Source organism: Sceloporus occidentalis, unplaced genomic scaffold, assembly GCF_023333645.1.
Source record: "Sceloporus occidentalis isolate IW3139 unplaced genomic scaffold, rSceOcc1.0.p SCAF_126, whole genome shotgun sequence".
NCBI lineage: Eukaryota > Metazoa > Chordata > Lepidosauria > Squamata > Phrynosomatidae > Sceloporus > Sceloporus occidentalis.
This window is the reverse complement of record NW_028317106.1, coordinates 2,355,060-2,377,042: the sequence shown is the minus strand read 5'-3', so window position 1 is coordinate 2,377,042 and position 21,983 is coordinate 2,355,060. Positions and strand designations below refer to the sequence as shown.

At 46.2% G+C, this 21,983-nt stretch overlaps 1 protein-coding gene across 5 annotated transcripts in view; it reads right to left on the bottom strand.

The window, feature by feature from the left end:
• Positions 1-21,983, bottom strand: part of LOC149281958 (myosin-10-like) — a 36,668-nt gene that overhangs the window by 2,755 nt on the left and 11,930 nt on the right. The window contains exons 3-34 of one of the 5 annotated variants that reach the window (XM_089498868.1): positions 18,343-18,370; positions 17,294-17,396; positions 16,081-16,110; positions 14,072-14,164; positions 13,205-13,268; positions 12,226-12,324; positions 10,239-10,382; positions 9,825-9,920; positions 8,324-8,442; positions 7,976-8,128; positions 7,662-7,835; positions 7,051-7,224; positions 6,829-6,943; positions 6,684-6,728; positions 5,970-6,181; positions 5,765-5,886; positions 5,233-5,302; positions 4,985-5,145; positions 4,773-4,881; positions 4,527-4,658; positions 3,957-4,163; positions 3,727-3,864; positions 3,479-3,602; positions 3,078-3,249; positions 2,688-2,900; positions 2,311-2,455; positions 2,017-2,223; positions 1,503-1,607; positions 1,183-1,335; positions 846-1,094; positions 464-676; positions 149-361 (exon numbers count right to left, since the gene is read on the bottom strand). In XM_089498868.1, coding sequence (XP_089354994.1) covers positions 149-361; positions 464-676; positions 846-1,094; positions 1,183-1,335; positions 1,503-1,607; positions 2,017-2,223; positions 2,311-2,455; positions 2,688-2,900; positions 3,078-3,249; positions 3,479-3,602; positions 3,727-3,864; positions 3,957-4,163; positions 4,527-4,658; positions 4,773-4,881; positions 4,985-5,145; positions 5,233-5,302; positions 5,765-5,886; positions 5,970-6,181; positions 6,684-6,728; positions 6,829-6,943; positions 7,051-7,224; positions 7,662-7,835; positions 7,976-8,128; positions 8,324-8,442; positions 9,825-9,920; positions 10,239-10,382; positions 12,226-12,324; positions 13,205-13,268; positions 14,072-14,164; positions 16,081-16,110; positions 17,294-17,396; positions 18,343-18,370 — 4,382 coding nt within the window. Of the gene's footprint in view, positions 1-148; positions 362-463; positions 677-845; positions 1,095-1,182; positions 1,336-1,502; positions 1,608-2,016; positions 2,224-2,310; positions 2,456-2,687; positions 2,901-3,077; positions 3,250-3,478; positions 3,603-3,726; positions 3,865-3,956; positions 4,164-4,526; positions 4,659-4,772; positions 4,882-4,984; positions 5,146-5,232; positions 5,303-5,764; positions 5,887-5,969; positions 6,182-6,683; positions 6,729-6,828; positions 6,944-7,050; positions 7,225-7,661; positions 7,836-7,975; positions 8,129-8,323; positions 8,443-9,824; positions 9,921-10,238; positions 10,383-12,225; positions 12,325-13,204; positions 13,269-14,071; positions 14,165-15,716; positions 15,735-16,080; positions 16,111-17,293; positions 17,397-18,342; positions 18,371-21,983 lie in introns of all 5 variants that reach the window. The other 4 variants (XM_089498870.1, XM_089498871.1, XM_089498869.1 and 1 more) reach the window with 4 other exon arrangements.

Genomic DNA, 21,983 nt, shown 5'->3' with positions numbered 1-21,983 from the left:
GAACACAGTATGGACATGGTCAATAGATGTCTTACCGGAAAAGAGGTTATGATCAAGCTGTGGCTGAAGACTTTCCAGAAACAAATTCAACTAGACTACATAGGACACAGTTTGTAGGCTTCCGGCCAAGGCAACATAAGCCGCGCACCTGCTTGACCAGCAGACGTTTCTTCTCTTCATTCTGCTCGTCGCGCGCCTGCAGGTCGCGGTCAAACTGCGCCTTCATGGCTTGCATATTAACTTCCAGGCGCAACTTGGCGTCCTCTGTGCCTTGTAGCTCATCCTCTAGCTCTTCCAGCTGTGTCCTCATCTCCTCCACCTGCTGCTCCAGCGCTCGCTTCGACTTTTCCAGCTCGTGCACCTGGGAGGAGAAAGAGGCAGAAGGTGTAAGGGGCATCTCACATCTCACATCTGGTGCTACGTCCCGGTTAGAGATGTATAGGCAGCTTTCTAGGACACTTACACTCTTTCCAACATCATCCTTGGAGCTCATTAGATCCTCCATCTCAGTTCGAAGCTGCTTGTTCAGTCTCTCAAACTCATCCCTCGATTCAAGAGCTTCATCCAAGGCCCGAGCCAACGACAAGGCTTTAGTCTCCTTCTCCCGAGCATCCGCTTCAGCTCGGTCACGTTCTTCAGCATAACGAGCAGAAATATTCTTCTCTTCGGCCAAAAGCTGAGGAAGAATAAAAAGGAAGAAGTTGATACATGTAAGCCTGTATCTACCAGAGGATGATAATTCATTCACTCAATTAAAAATGTAATTTTAATATAAATGTGACAATGCATAACAAAAATCCTTTTAACATAACAAGACCCTGTACAGAAAGGGTTTATTGACTGACTTGATCAAACTTTTTCTGCTTCTTCTCAAGGTTGGACACAATCTGCCTCTGATGATCCAGATCTACTATCAAGTCATCCAGCTCCTGCTGTAGCCTGTTTTTGGTCTTCTCCAGCTTCTCGTGGGCCAGACCCTTCTCCTCTAGCCTTTGGGCCATGCCTTCCATGTCTTTCAGCAGCTTCTTTTTGACTTCCTCTAGGTTTTCAATGGTTCCTACGTCATCGTCCACCTTCTTCTTTGCCTCTGCCAGCTAGGCAAGGACAGAGGGAGAGTCACTTTGCAGTCCCAGAAATATATAGAGATTAGCCCTCAGAATAAAAGAAGAGAAAAGGTCCTACCTGTGCCTGGAGGGTGAGGATCTGCTTCTCCAGGCCTTTCCTGGCTTCCTCCTCTTCCTCCTGCTGCTCCTGTAGGTTGTTTTTCTCTTCCTCAAGCTGACGGATTCGACTGCTCAGGTTGAGCTTCTGTCGTGTCTCTTCCTGGAGCAGCTCCTGCAAGGAATCCAAAAGATTAAGGACATAAAACGGCATCTAGGACTTGGTTGTCTTGGTGGACCGTAAAGGAGGAGGCAATCACAAACTCTGATGGAAACCTTGGTGAAATGCTTCCCATGGACACAGAAGAGTTAACTAAACTATGGTCTTTGATACCCTCGTACCTGGGTGTCTTGCAGCTGCGATTCCAAGCTGGCTACATCTTTGACCAGTTTGATCCCTTTCTTCTCAGCTTCTTCCAGAAGACCGGAGACGTTGTCAAGCTCATTCTAGAAAGTGAAGGACATTATGACACTAAGCCATTAAACCAAACCATCTTATCACCTACTGAGCGAATTTGTGTGAATTGTGAGCAGTAGGAGGCACGTTTGTCCAAGGATCCAAAAACTACTTGGCCGTTCAAAAAATAATTATACCAAGATTATCGATTACAGGATGGATCAGCTATGAAACACTGATACAAGTTGCCGAGTGAAAAGATGCTTTTGCTACGAGGCAACAGTGACAGAATAAAAGGGTACGGTTAATGGCTCGGAGGACTTTAGGACTGGAATGTTCCGGATGAGGAATCAGAAGCATGTTCATATTAAGGCGGGAGGATAAAGTCTGTGGATCGTCCGCTGGCCTATAGACTGTACAGCCACATTCATGGTCTTTGGCACAAACTGGCATTAGTACCTGCAGTTTGCTGCTCTTCTCCAGCATTTCTGCTCGTAGTCGTTCCCCCTCGGACACTTTGGTGTGGAGCTCCTGCACCTGTCCCTCCAGCTTCTTCCTCTTGTACTCCGATTCAGCCTTTTGCTGCTGCAGACCCTTTACCTCCACAGACAGCTCCTTGTTGTCGGATTCCAAGCTCTGCTTGTTCTTTTCCAGGTTTACTTTAAACTGTAAGGACGGCGCACGGTAAAAGTTTACACCTTACATTTCACGCGATGCATTTATTACACATCCCATGGCCCTCATCCACCATACCCTCTTGGCTTGCTCCAGCTGCTCGGACAGCTCCTCTAGGGCTGTTGCCTGCCGCTGCCTCATCTCCTGAATTTGTGCTTCATGGTTCTTGGTTTCTTCTTCAATGTTTTTCTTCAGTTCAGCCACTTCCTGTTCCCTCTTGGTCCTAAAATGAAACGAAGATGAGAGGAGCAGTTATTTGATGGCAGCACGCTTACCCTAAATATCTACTGAACACGGAAAGAGAGACATCAAGGTTTACAACTGAGCTTCCACATGGTCACTGCTATATCCTCTAAAACTAACTAAAACACATCTAGTAATGAGAAAACTGCTTAAGTTAAGCACACACAGCCCCCTCCAAGATGGCAGCAGATAGACGTGGATGCACCGGGTACCTCAGTTCCTGCTGGGCTGCAGTGGTGTCCAGCGTATCCTCCAGCTCAGTCTTTAGTGCCTCGAGTTCCTCGCTGAGGTCCCTCTTCTGTTTTTCGGCTTTGTTCCGTGATGTCTTTTCGGACTCCAGGTCTTCCTGAAGCTCGGAAATCTGAGCCTGCAACTCCCGCACTATCTTTAGAACATTATTCTTCTGTACGACCTCGTCATCTCCTCTACGGGCAGAATAGACAGTGTTAGAAAAGCTTCTTTATTCTGATTGTAACCACCCAGCTCCTCTAGGTAGCATATGAAGTCCAATAGTGCCATTTCTGACTTAAGACTAGGGTGGCCCTCGATGTAGTTCTCACTTCAACTGGCCGGAGCACTCGACCCAATGGTTTCCAGCTCACCTGGCTAGTGCAGCCTGCAGTTCCTCTTCTTTTTTGGCTAGCTGCAGCTTGAGCTCCTCAATCTGCGCCTGCAGCTCTGCTATTTGGTCACTGAGATCTGTGGTCTCCCCGTCCAGCTTCCTCTTGGCCTTCTCCAGCTCCTGACGAGTCTTCTCCTCTTTTTTAAGTCTCTCTGTTAAATGAATGATGAGTGAGAACCATGACAAACAGAAGACAAGTAGAAAAAGCGAACGAGGTAAAAATTCCAAAAGACAGAGGGACATTTGCAACCTCTTTCTCTAATTAAGGGTATCTATAGTACCCCGACTCCATTTAAGGGTTGATCTGGGGACACTGGCCATGTTGTATGGCTGGTTCTGTTCCAGTCAGTTGCAAGTAATAGAAGACTCGCTGAAACGTACCTTCCAGATCAGCAATCATCACCTCCTGCTTGTTTTTCAGTTTAGCCAGGTTCTTAGCTTTCTCCTCCTCCTCGGCCAGCTGGGAAGTGCACTCCGCGATGCGTTCCTCCGTCAGTTTTTTCTCCTATTTTTGTTACAAAAAAAGTCACCTTATATCACAAACAATCTACAAAATTCTACAAACAAACCATAAAGGTCTAATTAAAAAAAAGACGTCCCACCCACATTGGGGTGGATCTGCCTCTTACCTTAAGGAACTTTGAGTTCTGGTCCTCCAGCAGAAGAATGTCTTCTTCCATCTTCTTTATTTTAGCTTCTGCTGTCACCTTCTCCAACTGCAGCTTCTGCCGGGCGGCCTCCTCCTCATCTAGCTGTTCCTCCAAATCCTGCGTTGGAAAGAGGTTTTAGACCAAGATCGGACAACGTGCCACGGTACGCTGCCCTTACCCCACGCATCATGTGAAGAGGAGCCACTCACCTGGATGTGGGTCTGCATCTTTTTCTTTTCATTCTGCAAGACTTGGTTCCTCTCCTCTTCCTCCTCCATTCGTATCTCCAGGTCTCTGAGGATCTCCTCCAGCTCTTGCTTTTTACCAGCTAGTCGGGCTCTCATTTCCTCGGCTTCAGCAAACAGCTCGGTCTCCGCTTGCAGCTGCTCGGCAAGAATATTCTTTTCCTCCACCAGCTGAAGGACAACACAGGAGGAGTCGGACCTCAGGCCGAAAGCAGAAAATCCCATCCATACTACGACATGGGGCATATTCTTGAATAACTGCCATCCTCAGATAACCCTTTGTCTTAAATATACCCCTCTGTATTCATTGCTTCATGCATAAACCAAAAGCATGCTCTTGGTCTTAAAATGTATAGAGCGGTCAACAGCTGAAACCACCAAGGGTAACAGAATGATCTCAGTTCTGGGGCGATTTGTGAAAGTGAATCCCCCTAGTTGGTGTAATATAGCTCAGTAAAGCTTAGCATCACCACGTGTACCATTGGCCCAACGCTACCGATGAGGCCAAGAAGCAGCTTGCATGGATTCACTCACTTGCTGGTGTTTTCTCTCCATCTCCACAAGTTCTCCCTCCACCTTGGACTGTTTCTCCTTAACCTTCAGCAGCTCCTCGTCTTTGGCCAGCAGTTCTTCTTCCTGTCGGGTCACTTGGAGGAGAGGCTTTACCTGCAAAACAAAACCGGCTTTCGGTTACTTTCAGAGTTCGTCTACAGCGTCCGGTGCGGTACCTCGGCTCTGGAGAATCTTTGACAAGCCGGATGAGCTCTGCACTGGACTCACCTTGGTGAAGAGACGCCACCACTGCCAGTGGCGCAGCTTTAGGTAGGCAGCGCAGTTCCTTTGCAGGACTTTAAGGGCACTCAGCTGCTGCTGTTTCTTTGCAAAAGCCCTGGGGAAGGCACAAAAGTCTCAATCACAATAGCACTTTTTTAGAACTCGGCGATTCTGTTTAGCATGTTTTATCTCCGTATAATAAAACACCGGACACTCACTTTCTCGCCAGGTAACCTCTGCAGATGGCTTGGAAGAAGATGATGACGTCGGTTATCTTCAGATCCCGCTCTTCCTCCAGATGCGCCAGAACACCGGCACGGAAGAATATCTTACTCTGGCCGATCCGGTACAAATTAGGATCAAGCTCCAGAGCTCTGATCTGTGGGTTAAAAAAAGTTTTATTTGTTGTTTTAAAAGTCTAAAATCTGAGACAGCAATTAAATCTGTATCTGCCCCTTAAACTTACCATGCGTTCGCAGGCCTGTTTCCCATCCATAAAACCTTTGGGAATAGCATTGGGGGTGAGAATCTCATACCTACAACATACAAACAACATTAGGGTTAGAAAACTCTTCTGTATTTTGGTAGGTAATGGTCAGGAAGAACAAAAAGCAAATAAACTTAAATTGTGCAGCTGTCACATAGAGCGAGGTGAACTTTCTCAGTGGTCAGGCCAGAAGATAAGGCCATCTTACTTGGGGAAATACTTATGTAAATGTCAAAGCTTCGAGTAAAGCGCTGAACCATCTGTAGACTGCAAATATGTGACAGATGGAGTGGTGGGAGTTGTTATGGATGGTGAATTAAGTCACCCACGTGCACAGTCATGGTAAGAGACTGTTCGCAAAGCTACGCCAAGGAGATGTCACGACAAGGCTCGTGGTTGACTCGACGAGACTGCTAATACAGCCAGTAAATGTTCTCTGCTATTTCAGTTTCGCCAGGCTACCAATGATTTAGTTATTATAAATTAAGAATAAAGCGAATAGTTTGGTTACCTCTGCCGGAACTCTTGAAAGACGATGCGGTTGGGGAAGCCCTGCCGGCAGATACGGATACCTTCCAAGACGCCGTTACACCTCAGCTGGTCTAACACCAAGTGAGGGTCCAGCTTTCCAGCCTGCGAGGAATATAATCTCATATAACCCTGACATCACAAACAAATATATACCACCAGGGCAATCCATCTCCCCCACTACTTACCCTCTTCTCGTGGTTCGGGATGATGCAGCGCACGAAATTCGGGTTGGTGTTGCGCAAAGTGGCCATCAGCTTGGTGAGAGACTCTTTGTAAAGCTGCCCCACGGTGCGGAACATGCCCTTCTTGGTCTTGTATGCAGAACCAAAAGCCGTCTCCGCCATACCTGCCACCTGATCCAAACCCACAATGCGATCGACTGAAGGGAGAGAGAGACACGTGTTGGAACAAGCAGGGAACCACTGACCCCGTTAAAACACACTGTGGATTGCACAAAAAAAGGCTATAAACCCCAAATTAATAAGTAGGATGGTTATAAAATACAACAAATGGTTATTCATTTATCAGGGCAAAGTGTGTGTGTGGGGGGGGACCCATCAGAAACGCATAAATAAAGCTTAACTGTATAAAAAAAGTGTTAACAATAAACTAGACAATGTCTTTTATTTGGTCTCTCCTTTAGCAAATGTGACAGTTCAATGGATAACAGAAGACACCAGCAGGGCCCCGAGATCTCGTGGAACGTTGGGGATCTGTTAATGAAGATCCCAACATTCTTTTCGGGGAATTATTCACAAATATAAATTTTTTTGCAAGAAAGCTATTATCAAAACCCCCCCCTCTAAGAAGCCCCGAGCTTGGCAGCCGGTAAGTCTACAAGCTCTGTCTATCTCTCAGCGGCATGTTCTAAGTCTACAAGCTCGAGAGCGATTCACCTCCGCACACACGGTCATAGAACGAGTTTCTCTGGACAGTCTGTATGTCTGAGAGCCGCAGAAACCAAGTGAACGCAAAACAAGGGAGACGTTAGTTACGCATAAGGGCCGGAGGGACGGCTTGCAAAGAGTTTGGTGTATTTCGTACCATCTTTCCAGAGCTCCCCAACAAACTTGTCGGATGACTGGTGAAGGAGGGTGGCAACGTTGTCGTTCAGAGGATCCATATTCTTCATGAGCCATTCGTCAGCTTTGTAATCCACCTGCAGAGGGAATAGGAATCAATGGTTAACGTAGGGGTCTCCACGGCCCAGAACGCTATGAACTTACACGCCACCAGTGTGTTTACGGGGTCACCGACCGCACTTACCCTGCCGGCATAATGGATGATGCAGAAATCGGCCTTGTCTTTCAGCTGCCTTGGCTTCTGAAATTTGGAGTGGGTACCCTGCTCCTGCACCAGTTTTTCCACAAAAGTTTTGTCCGTGGCTTTGGGAAACCAGCACTCTTCATCCAGCAGCGCCAGGACCCCGGGTGGATTGGCCTGTGAGGGTAACACAAGAGGTTCACGATGAGACGTGTGCTTCCAAAATGGGAATTACTATTATTATTATTATTTGGGAAAGCACGCAAGATCCCTCCGAGTTAATGTATGTATAAAGCACACCCACAGGGGGCGCTGGAGCAGAAGTATTGGAAACCCTGCGCAGCCGCCTTTGAAACTTCCCATGCACAAGCACTTGAAAAATGTTTGGACACCAGAAGGCAATTTGCCAGGAGTTTGACTAATTGCAGGAGAAACAGTTACTGCGGAGATTAACTATTTATAGGCAAGTTGTAGAGATATAAGCTCCATAAATGCGTTACTTAAACTCTACATATATCAAAGGAATTTAAGGCCTTATGCCCAATACTAACACATACGGGTAACCCTTACAGAGGGTGAGATGCACCCGGCACGCATCTCCCTCCTGTACTTACCGGCCTCTCGATGAGGTCGATGCAGGGCTGAAGGTCCAAGCCGAAGTCTATGAAGTTCCACTCGATTCCTTCCCGCTGGTACTCCTCCTGCTCCAGGATGAACATGGTGTGGTTGAAGAGCTGCTGGAGCTTCTCGTTTGTGTAGTTGATGCAGAGCTGCTCGAATGAGTTCAGCTGGTAAAAGAAGATGGACAATGTCTTCAGACTGTAACGGAGCTAAAGAGAAAGAGGCGGAAGACGCGTACGTCCCGAAAGCACCAGATCTAATTTAATTTACCTTTGGGGCTATAGATATAACCAAGACCCAAACACACCTCAAAAATCTCAAAGCCAGCGATGTCCAGGATGCCGATAAAGGAAGCTCCTTGGCGTTTCGTTCTGTCCAGCGCCTTATTAATCCGATGGACCAGCCAGCGGAAGAGTCTTTCATACGTGGCTTTAGCCAGAGCTTCCACCGCAAAGTCTGCCTGAAAAACATCAATCCACAGCCGCCGTTAACTACAGAAGGCCATATTATTTGGCATGAACATATTTTAGACCTGCATGTTATTAGCACAGAAAACCATCCCACCGTGGACATATATTCATTGCGGCTGGCAGGAGAACATGGCGCGCAGGCACCACCGTGACGGGTCAAACAACGCCCGGAGGCTCTCGCTCACCTGTTCCTTTGTCTGCGCCTTCTGCACGTAATCCCTGCCAACCTTGATGCGTGGGGTGAGGATGGCTCGGGTAAACTCCATGACGTTCAGACCCAGCAGGTGGCAGAGCTTCTGTGCGGCTGAAACAAGATTATACGATGAGGGATAGAAATGTACACATGGGCTCTTATGGCGCCATTTTATTTTCCATTGGAGAAGATGAAACATTCCAAGACTGTTAAGTGTTCTAAAATTCTAAAGACTAACCGATCGTCTTGGGAACTTCTTGTTGGTATCTCTGGTATAAAAAAAAATACCCCATCTTTTTATCTTTTTCTATTTCATGGAAAAATCACTCTGTAAGCATGAACCTTCTCAAGTGGGCTTGCTCTACTTAACGGTGCTTGTAAGTAATTTGCTCATACGGTCCTAATGAAAAGCAATACTGCGATATAAATATGAATGAGGACCAACCACAAATGGACCTCCAGAGATAAGTTGCCAGTTCTGGCATGGAAACAATCAGGAGACATTGAAAGTGGAGCTAAGTGGCCTAATGTCCTAACAACATCTGCATGTCTTCGGACTTTGTGATGTGTTTGGAAAAATCAGTCTCCCGAGGGATCCTGCATAGCGTAGGTCTGAAGTAACCCATATTAAATTACTGATTTTTCTGCAGAGTACCCCAAAAAAACTGCGCATCCTACGGCTAGAACGAAAGGGGAGGGAAAAAATAAAAAAGAAGAGAAAGAAAAACAGTAGAAGCCGCAGAGAAAAGCTTGGTCGGAGAGGCGTGTGTTTGCACGATGTGGAAATCTGGAAATAGAAACATAAATTGTTCCTTCTCTAAAACAGAGGACTTTCGGCTTTAATTCTAGAAACATGTATCAGAGTTCTATTTATTTACTGCAATCCATACAGGGTCATTTAGGAAAGGGGACCCTTCCTTCTAAGCCTGGATCCGACGGGGGAAAGGGTTAAGTTCGAGAAATGTGCCGTCTCATAAGCAAACAATAGGTTATAAAGATCACCCTTTCCTCCTGGCTCAGACACTTCCCTTGGGGTTTTGTGCATTTGGCTATGGATTCTTGGCTTGGACTCCGGTCTCTGCATTTCGAACCCAACGAAAACAAACATTCTTGGAACATGCCATGTATTCTATGCTCCTCTCCCGCCCGCCCGCGTTCCCCCCCGCTCCTGGAGCCTGATTAGAGGCAAGTAATCTGCAGTGTGGGGTAGAAGCACGTGGACCGGTCCTTGTGGATTGGTAATGGTATGCGCTGCGGCTAATGAGGTTCCTGTAAGTGCAGAGAATGGACTGCAGTACAGAGAACCATCGATAAACGCTTACGGGAGCCCTACTTACAGACTCCTTCCATTACATCGTTTGTTGAGGTCTTCAAACTGCTCTCCAGCAGTGAGAAGACTACATCTCCCATAATGCTTGGGGGTATCTCTCGCCCACGGATCATGAGCGGTGCCCCGGTGCAGTGTCTGCCCAACGTTCACGCCAGGGACTTACTTGTGTTTTCTGGCATAGACGCTTGGTCGGTGTTCCTCTCTTTTTTGAAAACAATGTTCCCGAACTGCAGGACCGAAGATACCACCTTGAGCATGGCTGTAAACACGGAAAGGGAAAGGTTATTGTACGGACAGGGCATCTAGAGGCAAACATGTGCACCAACAAAATTTAAGGGTGACTGAATATTATCGTTCTGAACAAAAGTCGGGGGGCTATTCGTGGTGATCTATAAAGGGTCAGGCCATACATCTAACGGCTCTGAACGCCATCACCCAATACAGCTTAGACCTGTGAAGAAAGATCACCCTGCCCCATCCCCACCGCTAGGTACAGACCCTGGGGGACTGCGGCCAGTGGCGAATGTACCCCATTTATTAAAGCCATCGGTTACTCTGGAGCTTCTTGGGTACTTACACAATATCTCCTCGTGAGAAAAACCCATGATATGCATGGCCTCCATGGTCTCTTGGAAGTTATCCTTGTCCTGTTGCCCCGGAATGGGGACATATCCGTTGGATATAAACTTGTAGTTGCTGAAGCCTTCCAGCAGCAGATCGGCTGTTAGCAACACAGACAAAATCATTAAGCACAGAAGGGACTCTCTATGACCGGCGCGTGTGCATGCAACACATGGCTTCCCGTCTCACAGACCACAGGACAACGCAACACGATACATGTGTGAGGGACATGACACGGCGGACATTGGGTCAGGTGAGTCAGGACGGATACATAATCATCACATATATCTGGAACAAGATTATTACATGTAATTCGTGCGGGCAACGCTGGCTGGAAGTCAATATCAAGTGGTGCCGGGAGAACCGTAAGGACCCAGCGCCGCATTAGAACGGCACCGAGGAGCTCACGGCGGAGCTGCAGGACACACTGGCTCGACGATATCAGTATTATTAGAAGCATTAATGTAAAAAACTGGAAACATTATACTCACGGGATTCTTCCCCAACTCCATGAGTTTCAGAATAACCCCAAACGCATTTCGGTATCCGTTTTCTGCCTCAATGTTCCCTATCGGCTGTTACATCGACCCCATTAACTGTACAAGGCTTTCCCCCAAACAGGAAGGCTAAGGAAGCTTCCAGATTCCGATTCTTACTCGATACCCTCTGCACCCCTTCATCTCCTTTATATCTTCCGCCTTGACGCGCTAGATACCCCTACCTGTTTAAAAGGCTTAACATTTTACTCTTCTCCCAGTTACGGACTAGGTCGGGCCATCTCAGGGATTACATACTAATGGCGTACGGTTATATATAATTTATACTTAAAAAGAACCAAAACAAGACAATTTAGGCCGGTCACAACATCTACCCATGTCAAGTAAAGCGCAGCTTTTCAGACAAATTGCCTCGGAATTGGTTGAGATTTCTCATGGGAGGAAAGCATTTTTTTTTATATAAAGGAATTGAAGTTGTGCGAATGAATAATGACCGGGGAGGTTACTGTACAGACAAAGACAAGACAACCCCATCCTTTGCCCTGCGGTTAGCAGCCATTCCTCGTTGCTCATCGGGCAAAGTTAGGAGCGGGAAGGAGCATCACGGGGACATGAGCAAGTCATGCAGGGAATCGGACGGCATAATGCAAACTCACCCAGTTCACTGGCTTGTTCTGCGCCTGGCACAGACACAATCATGAGACCATTCCATTTTGCATAAGCACAGATATAGAGAAAAGAAACGCTATTTAAACGAGGGTTGCGAGGCCCGGATGGAATTAATAGAGATGGAATACGAAAGCAGGTACCCGAGGGATGTTCGTAACATTCGTCCGCTACATAGATTTGGGGCTTAGGTGAATTTGCTGCCGGTGTGCGCATGGACTTAAACTGAAGCATAAGAAGGGGTTAAGTCTCCTGCTTCCGTCCCGCGTATAAAAAGCATGCGTCTGAAAATGGATTTGCTTAAAGCGTTGGCTTTCAATTTTTAATTCCCGGCCGCCCTACAAGCTCGGAACTCAAGCGAAAGAGGAGAGGGCTACATAGTAACAAGCCATGGGTTGTGACCATACGTGACGGAGCTTTGAAGAGAGGGTAAATTGTTGCAAAAAAAAAAAGTGGATTTTGGTTAACTCTGCTTATCGACAAGGCTAAATCTTCCAAAACATATGAGAGAGGCCTGGCTGTTCTATTTAATTTACTTTGTAACTCCATGAATACAAAATAATATGATTTTTGTGTGATTTAGGTTTAAAATCTAATTTTTAAATGTTCTAGAAATCTTTCATTCACTCTCCTGCTCTGGACAACCTGACAATTTCTAAATCTACTTTGATTTTCTCCCGTTAGGTCAGTTGTAAAGGCGAAGAATGAAAATCTACGTTTAGAATTGAATGAGCGTGTGAATAAGGATGCACATGGTTACGCTTTCCACCGGATACTTACATTTCAGATGTTCCCCTGCTCCAGCTAACAGCTGGTAAAAGATATGAAAGGTCCTCTCATCCTTGGCTTGTCGGATTGCCCGGGACTTTTCAAGGAGATCTGGAAAGATCGGTTAAGGTCCAACGCGTTTCAATATCGTTTAACATCTTGGAAGCCAGAGATGCGCGGGATAACATTAGGGCTCGTTCTGCTGAAGTCAACATTTTTAACAAACATCTACTAATTTATTCAATATCTTTCAGAGAAGGGAAGTGAAAAATCATATGTGTCGTACCCACCAAAAAAAAAGAAAAAAACCCCAACAGAGCGTGTTTCTAATTAGGCCAATCTGAATTTTGTCTGGGACTTGGCAGGAATAAGAGGAACGTCTTTACAGATCAAATTAAAAAATTCCCCATGTCCTCAGACATTTGAAAAGCATTAACATCTACAGTTCCACTTGTTGAGTTTCTTTGGGGCAAAACCCCTTCAATTTACGAAGGCCAAGGCTTGGCGTGAACCATTAGTGAACCAACCTGGCGCAGCCGGCCATGTAACACCGCTTCAATAAATAATAAATAAATAATAAATAAAATAATAAAAATATATCTGAGGCTGGGTGGCAGTAAGCGAAGGAATGCGTTGGGTAACTGAATGGAGTCTGCACACCTTATCCAGTCTGCAAGAGGATGGAAATATTCCCCTCGAGTATCTCGGTGCAGTCATCACTAACCGCAAGATTCCTGCTCGATGTAAGCATTTCTAAAAATATCAGCGATTGTAAAATAGGACCGGGATGTTTCGCGAATGACTCATGTATTGGTATTGAAGAATAGATTATGATTCCTTCGACCTCACAGAGCCAGAAGGGCCGGCGTTCCTCGGATCCCGTCAGCCCGATTCGGCAGCGATGCTATTAAAGCTCAGGTCATTCATTCCGCGTCTGCCCCCACCCCCACGGCTATTTCCCGCGGGACTCCGGATCAATATTCAAGGATACAGGTCTCTATGTTGGCTCCTACTATGTAACCAGTTACGTCAAAGTTAATTCTGATGAATTTCCCCTGAGAGAAAACAAAAAGAAAAAAAATTAACATTTTGGAAAGCAGCTTGTGATAATACAATTGCTTATTGCAGCCCCTGTCCTAAATACGTATATTATATACATGAATATATATCCATATATTTATATATATATATCCCCATATATGTGCACAATGACACCGAGGGGAAAGCGGATTGAATAAATCCAGGGGCTCCATGTTTCCAGATCTAAGAGCCGTTTCCATGGCTTCTAACCACGGGCCCTATTTCTGCCACTTTTAGCTAATCGGGTGCTGTGAGGACAAGCGAGGAGGATTACCCGGAAGGAACCGGGCGCCCCCACGATGCCCCGTTAACACTTGGTAAGAAGCATCTGCTCCTTATTCCACCGCCGGTCAGACGCCGGCCAAGCCGCGCTCGTCATCACCGACTGATCAAGGTCTGATCTCGTCTGACCAGAAGATCTCAGCCTACACGCTGTCACTTTACACGGGTCTGTCTCTTTAATATTCAACCTTTCACAAGTCTGAAGTGTGAGGCTGAAACGTTGGCATTTAATAAACCCTTTCTTCATTTGTATCATGCAACCTCTATGGGTTTTTTTGGCTCCCTATTTCCCTCCAGCTGCCCCTTTATATTTATTATTTATATTAAATGTATTCATTTTTTTTTTGCAACAATACGTAATATAAATATAACAATAATAAGATTATTTATTTTTATTATTAGTATTAATACTCAACCACACATTAAAACTACCCTTGAAACGAGATGTGGGTTCAGAGCCGCGGATCCGGCCAAAACGAGACTTCATTCTACTTACGAAACGAGAAGAATTGTCGTTCTTCACAGTCTTGGCATTTCCAAAAGACTCCAGGATGGGGTTGGCTTGGAGCAGCTGTCTTTCCAGCTCTCCCTAAAGAAAAGACAAAAAACAAACAAGAAAAACACAAAGAAATTGAGGCAAAGGGAGCAAAGGGGTCCATCCTGAAGAGGAGCCATCCCTGGACTCCCCCGAACGGCCGCCGCGGTGCTTGTATGTAGGGTGGCGTGTGGGTTCGGACGTGATCGGGAGCTCGTGTCTGGAGATCTGCAGTTACATATTATTTAACCTGCTTGGTGAGAAAGATTTACAATGCAATGCATGGCTACTGACTTATTCACTAACTGCTGAGTGTGCACTAAACCCGGGGCAACTCACGGGTGCCATGAGTGTGGGGGGGGGGAGATAAGGTCAGCTTGGGCCTTAGTGAATAGACCCGTTAGTAATGAGCACACACTGCCATGTCAAATACCCGATTCTGCGAGCCTCAGAGCATCGGACAATTACAGCTTCTGAAGATCGGGACAGCCCAGGGACCCCAAACGTTCCTAATGAACCCAATACCAGCATTCCTGTGCCGATTTAACACGAGTATCCAGAGCGGGAGCTTAACTCCTGTCCGGCGGGGACGTGGACGGGATCCTAGACTCATCGGCACGTGCTGCGACTTCTTCGATGCCCCCCTTAGCGATGGCTACGCTTTAATTAACATTAAACGGCCCCTACTGTGTGGCTTACCCATCGTGACCTCATATTCCACGACTCCGGACACCACCTTACCCTCTGTTAGGATTAGTCAATAGTGTTGACCCCAAATTCAAGAGCGCGGGGGGGGGGGGGGGATTATGGACAACATTTTGATTGAATACGGGCCGACGATGAAAATAAATCGGAGGAGGAGGGGGGGGGGGAGGAGAGCATGCGCCCTGAATGGAGTTATGACGTAAAACACTTTATGGAATAATTTCTATATTTCTGATAGCTATGATGATACCCCCATTCCCTTTAGATTGTAAGCTTATGCACCTAATGTATGGGGTCATCTTGTTAATTCTAGTTTGTTTTGTTTTTATTCCTTGAATATTTGTATTGTATGAAGCGCTGAATAAAAAAATTATAATAATAATAAAAATAATAAAATTATTATTATATTGGTGTTTGTTTATTTTTTTTTTAATCGAAGATATAGTTGATTATGACATCACGCACCCAGCAAAGACCTGATGTAATAGAATGGATTGGGATGCGCATACTCGTGTTATAAATAATGATGTCATATAATAATATGTACACACGGCATCTCAGCCAGCCGCTGGAGGACAGGATACCTTATACTATCTATGAACGGACTGAAAGGTGTTCAACGTTATAGCACCACTTAGCACATAAGGACCCGCCATCCAGAAATCCTTAACCGACAGATGATGTTAAGCAGGGAAAAAAAAAAAAAAAAAGATGTCGGGGGAGTCATGCAGAGGAATGGGGGGGGGGGGGTTAAAAGTGGGGGGGGGGGTTAAAAGTGGAGGGGGGGGAGACAGTGTAAGGGGCAGGGGGTGCGGAGCAGTGAAAGTAAAGCATGAGAAATTAAACTGGATGGAGGGTGAGTTTTTGGAGTGCGGGGGGGGGGAATCTACATGCTACTCACATACAACAAGGATCCACTCTGTAGTTTCACAAAATAAGAGTGAGAAAAAAAATAATAAGTTAATAGTTATTAAGTAGCACACCATCCCAAATTCAACAAAGGGGGTTAAACATTATATACACGGGGCCCCGGCACGGCGGCAGAAACTCAACACTTTCATTACACGGGAGGCAAGACGGCATCCCTAACGTCTCAGGAAAGAATAAAAGAAGAAGGTTTCATCAAAGACAGTGCTAAACAGTTCACTGGAAATTAAGATGAAAATACATTTTATTATTTAAGGGTCATTCTGGAATTACGGGGTTAATACCCTCATTAGTCTGTTTTACGTAGAAAGGGGAGGGGGATTAGGAAATCCACTTGCCTGATGTTTGACAATCTTAGGAGATTCCGTCTGTTTGCCGCAAATAAATAAACACGTGTTAGTAGGATGCATTTCATCTCAAACGATTACTCACAAAACACACGCCAAAACAGCTTCGGTTTTTAACGGCGCTGGGATTAGTCCTCCCCGTCAAGCCAAAAAGGGACTCATGCATGCATTCGGTGCATATGGTTCTCTCTAAGTGCAGATATTGTGCGTTTGGCACCAATTATCACAAAGTTACAAAATGCTTAATATCGTGTTGGAAAGGTTCCAAGTTCTTATTGTAACTGTGATACGGATACAGAACGGCTGAACTACGAGCGACGGATATTACATATATTTTACACACCAATCAAAAGTTTGGGGTCACTCGGCTTTTAATTCCATGGAAAACAAGGACATTTCTGGCTGTAACATAAACGCAAAAGGGTTTTCTGACAAACAGACGTTTTAAACTTGGATTATCGAACACAACGTGCCATTGGAACACAGGAGTGATGGGAGTGATAAAGGGCCAATGGAACACGGGAGTGATGGGAGTGATAAAGGGCCACTGGAACACGGGAGTGATGGGAGTGATAAAGGGCCATTGGAACACGGGAGTGATGGAAGTGATAAAGGGCCATTGGAACACGGGAGTGATGGGAGTGATAAAGGGCCATTGGAACACGGGAGTGATGGAAGTGATAAAGGGCCATTGGAACACGGGAGTGATGGGAGTGATAAAGGGCCACTGGAACACAGGAGTGATGGGAGTGATAACAGGTCATTGAGACACAGGAGTGATGGGAGTGATAAAGGGCCAATGGAACACGGGAGTGATGGGAGTGATAATGGGCCATTGGGACACAGGAGTGATGGGAGTGATAAAGGGCCATTGGGACACGGGAGTGATGGGAGTGATAATGGGCCATTGGGACACAGGAGTGATGGGATTGATAAAGGGCCTCTGAGATTCCACAAATAAATCAGCCGTTTCCAGCCACAAGTCATTTACAGCATTAACCCCGTCTGGGCTGGATTCCTGATCTGTTGCATGTTATTTTAATGGACAAAATTCGCTTTTCTTTCAAAACAAGGGCATTTCTAAGTGACCCCAAACTTTTAAACAGCAGTGTGTGTGTATATATATGTATATTTATGTAAACTAGCAGCCAGCCGGGTGGTATTTTGAGAAGAGGGTCTGTAACGGTCTTAAATAAGAACTTACAGGAATGGTGTGGTCCTTTTTTCCTTTGTGAGAAGAAGCCACGTGAGCTAAATACTGAATGACTTTCTTGGTGTTTTCGGTCTTGCCTGCTCCCGATTCACCTCTGAAAGCATGAAAGCGTTACGATTCCGTGTACGTGCAGGCGCGTCAGACACAAAGACATCGAAAACGTCGGCTAACGGGTCTCCGGGGAAAACAAGCGGTGTTTATTCCGTATAAAGATCGTTTCCGTTTGATTTCTATACCCCGCAGTTGCTTACAGAACGTCAGGAAGTTGGCACGAGGGGTGACGCTCGGGAATGACTGCCATGCGATGCGGTCATTCCGATAACGGGCACAGCGCCTTTCTTGCCCTCTCTGGCCGACGCGGATAAGCCTTCCTTTTATAGGAAAGTTAGTTAGAGGTTATGGGTTTTTTGGTTTTTTTTGCTAAAGTCGGCGATTCAGACTTCACTCAACAGATCAGGAATGAAGGGGAAATTAGCAGCTTTGCCAAAAAGGAACAGCCCAGACAATCCCGAGTTACATGAAGGTTTCAGCCCTTTTAGAGTAAAAAGGAGCGAAAAAAATACTTCTTGAGCTCCAAACAAGTTGTTTGCGCCACATACAGACAGACCGCAGTCCTGAAGGCCCCCCCGGACCGTTGGGCCGACACGCGGTTTGACACAGACATGTCTACTAAACCAGGGGTCGGCCATATGTGCCCCTCATGGCGGTCAGCCTGAATCCCAGGTCCTGGGTACCGTCTTGGCCCCAAGCAGTGATACCCAAAACTATGGTTGGGGGAGCCATCTCAATGAAAAGATGGCGGCTCGGGTGAGAGTAACTCAGAATACGAGCTTAATGGGAGCCGACGGGCTATACGTTGCTCTTTCTTCCTCACCTACGGCACAGCTGAACCCACGCAGCCCTAGAGAAGCCCTACAAGGCCAAATAACGTCCCCCAAATCCACACGGCCCCCCGACTTCCCACGCGAGTTCAGCGCACGCACTTCAGTCCCGACACCCGGCGGCACCCAGTAACGTAACAGAGAATGGATTTTACTCACGTGCAAAGAATGGATTGGTCCTCACGATCTGGAAGACAAAAAAAAAGGGAAAAAATAACATTAATTTACATTCTTTTAGAGTTCTGAGCCTCAAAACGGCGTCCCTGAAGCCATCCTTTTGCAGAAGAATCAGTGTTTTCGTACAGATCAAAAATGTATTATAGATACAAACCACGGTCAACGTCTACATCGTAACGCTGACACGCAGGGACCTCCGGAGTTAAACGACACGCCGAGCGTCACCAGGATCACGTAAAAAAACACGGCGGGGGATTCTGGATAATGTACATGCGCCGGCCAGGCAAACAACTGGCTTCCATTTTTATTATTTATTATTTATTATTATATTATTATTATTTCCTAAAAATATCCAAATCAAGCAGCAATCCGACATCAAGTCAAAATTATTATTTTAAAAAATAAATAAATAATTTATACATTTCTCAATCTGTTGATTCGTAAGCAGAGATTAACCCCTTAAAAAGCAACAGCACCGGTAACCATGGTAACCATGCAGCCCATTAGGCACACACAAGAAAGAAGAATAGGAAGGGAGAAGAGGCTGAAAGAGGACTCCGTTTTTTGGGTTTTTTTATCCATTAGGCTAACGGGGCAATTAGAATGAGAAATGGCAATTTTCCAGGTCTGGCTTTACTTAAGTGAGTTAAGTGTTATTATCCTTTATTAACAAACACCTGATGTACCGCACCGCGTCCGTTTATATCCCCATTAATCTCCATGCGCAGCTCGGTGCCGCCGCACATACCTCGCTGACAGAGAGAGAGACGCCGGCTCGGCAGACAGCTTTATTATAAGCAAAACGCCAGCGGTTATAAACACGTCGACGTTTATCCGACTCCAAAAGTTTATTGCCCCCCCCCCCTAATTTAACTTCCAGCAGATAAGTGGAAGATGTTGGCGGCGGAGACGCTCGGCGACTTTCCCCGTAACGCGGAGACGGATCCATCCGGCGATCCCCCGGCGAGGAAGTTTACCGGAAAGATAACCGACATTAGTTATTGTATCGGTTTCCGAAATCCATCAATATCGTACCACGAAGAACGATCAGGGTTCGGATATTCGGTTTTAAATCATAGAACCGGCGGCTCCATCCATCCCCCTCATCGAAAACGAGCACCGACGGGGCAGTGATGGCGTCCTACACATGCGCCGTAGTTTCTGTGTCAGAAGAAGCCCTTTTTACCCCATCGCAAAAGCTTCTTTTAAAGCAGAAAATCCTTATGGATACCGGGTTGCCTGAAAACCCATCAAGGGCAATACGCTGCGAGCCGTGAAGGGGTTAAACGCAGAATCTCTCATCCATTTAAGTAGTTTAGAGTGTGAGCTCACATGCAGCTTTGGACGAGTGGTGTTGGGCATTGATTTATCGCCCAGACTGTCCGCATGCCATGTCTACTAAACGCGGCGCGCTTGCGTTGGGTAGGAATGCCATTTCCCGCAGCTGTGCGCTGCTCCGCGAGGTAGTAGGTTATGGGGGGGGGGGGGCAAAAAATAACCTCACAACTGGAATTTTCCACGAATTAACGCGACGCTTCATCTATGGGCGGCAGGCATCGGCCGCCCCTCTCGCAGGAGGAAGGAGGGGGACAGCTGTTTTATCTCCGAACGCTTTGGGTGGGGGGGGGGGGGGACGCCGTGCAGCTGTCTCCCAACAACCGACTTACGCAAAGTCCCATGGGGGGAGCGGCCGAGTCATGGGAAAGACGCGGGAATCCGTACCCGACTACTACGAGCGCCGTTTAGCAGTTAGGGTCTCCTTATCAGTCATTCCAGGGACTGGACCTTAAAGGCCTCTCTAAGGAAACATGCAGCCCCCTCGGCTACGAGCCCCGCAGCACTGACGGGGTTAAAAAGAAAAAGAAAAAAAACGACACAGAGGAGGACATCTGCCTAAAAATTCACCCTTTTCAGAGATCTGCGCCCCGTTGTACAGCTCCGCGGTATATGGTGGTGTTATAGAAATACAAAATAATAATTTTAGCACTGCAGTCAAATCATATGTGATGTCACAGCAAGGAACACGCAGTCTAACATACAACACGCTACATACACCGTCTAGTCGCCCGTTTCTCCTGCTGTAAAGACGCAAACCTTAATCAGTCGTTGGTCTCGTCTTAGATTCAGGAGCTGTATGTCTATCCCACGCATGTTTAATCCCCTCACTGTATTACCCTCTACCACCTCTGCTGGGAGGCCGTTCCACTTATCTATCACACTGTCAATAAGGGCACAGAGAAAAAAAGTAGCAACCGGATGCCATTATTGAAGCGAGGGAAGGGGTCATCCTCCTCCTTTTGTTTGGACTTTGGAAACAGACACTTTCTCCACACTCGGGTTTATGTCTCAAAAAAGAATCTGATACAAAGTTTGAACAGCAGTGTTATCGCTATAGCAACCGACAGAATGCCCCCCGCTCACCGAGGCATTTCCGCTATCCCAGAATCGCTCTTTCTAGCGGTTTAGAAAGCTCCCGTGTATCTTTGCTCGTTTACCAAACTTTGCGATTGTTATAAAAACGTCCCGATTGTTATAGAAAGCGGGGTCTCTGTCACGCGGACCCCCGGAGCGAGCGTCACTCCGCCGGCCGCCGTGTTTATAAGTTTGTGTAACACTTCGGGAGAAAAGTTATCATGACAGAGAGCAGCTACTTTGTTTGGACCTCGTGAAAACTGTTCAGGAGCCGAAACCCAAACGATCCGCTCCGGATATTATGAACACTTTTGACGTATTTCTTGTTGTAAAGCAGACGGCGGAGGGCCGGCCGGCCGGGGTGTTTGTCCGGGGTGTTTGTCGGTGAAAGCGTTAACACGGAGGCAGCCGAGAGAGGAATTCCCCGGCTGTATATTTTTGCAGACTGATTAATGGTGGGGGTTGGGGGGGGGTATTGTTTCGGCAGCCCAGTCGTGGGGGGGGGGGGGGGTCTGGGGTATATAAAGGTATTTTATGTACTTTACATTCTCACGCAGAAGTTCTTCTCCAAGATAAATATGGAATTAAGAGCATAGATTTTACAGGTTCCCGGGCTGCTAAATAATAATCCTCACCGGAAGAAAACAAATGATAAACAAAGTCAAGCTGCAGGCCCTGAAATTACACACACACTACACCTACACACACTACACTATATATACACACACACACTACACACTACACTATATATACACACTACACTATATATACACACACACTACACTTACACACACTATAAATACACACGCACTACACTTACACACACTACACTATATATACACACACACTACACTTACACACACTACACACTACACTATATATACACACACACTACACTTACACACACTATATATACACACACACTACACTTACACACACACACTATATATACACACACACTACACTTACACACACTACACACTACACTATATATACACACACACTACACTTACACACACTATAAATACACACGCACTACACTTACACGCACACACACTATATATACACACACACTACACTTACACACACTACACTATATATACACACACACACTACACTTACACACACTACACACTACACTATATATACACACACACTACACTTACACACACTACACACTACACTATATATACACACACACTACACTTACA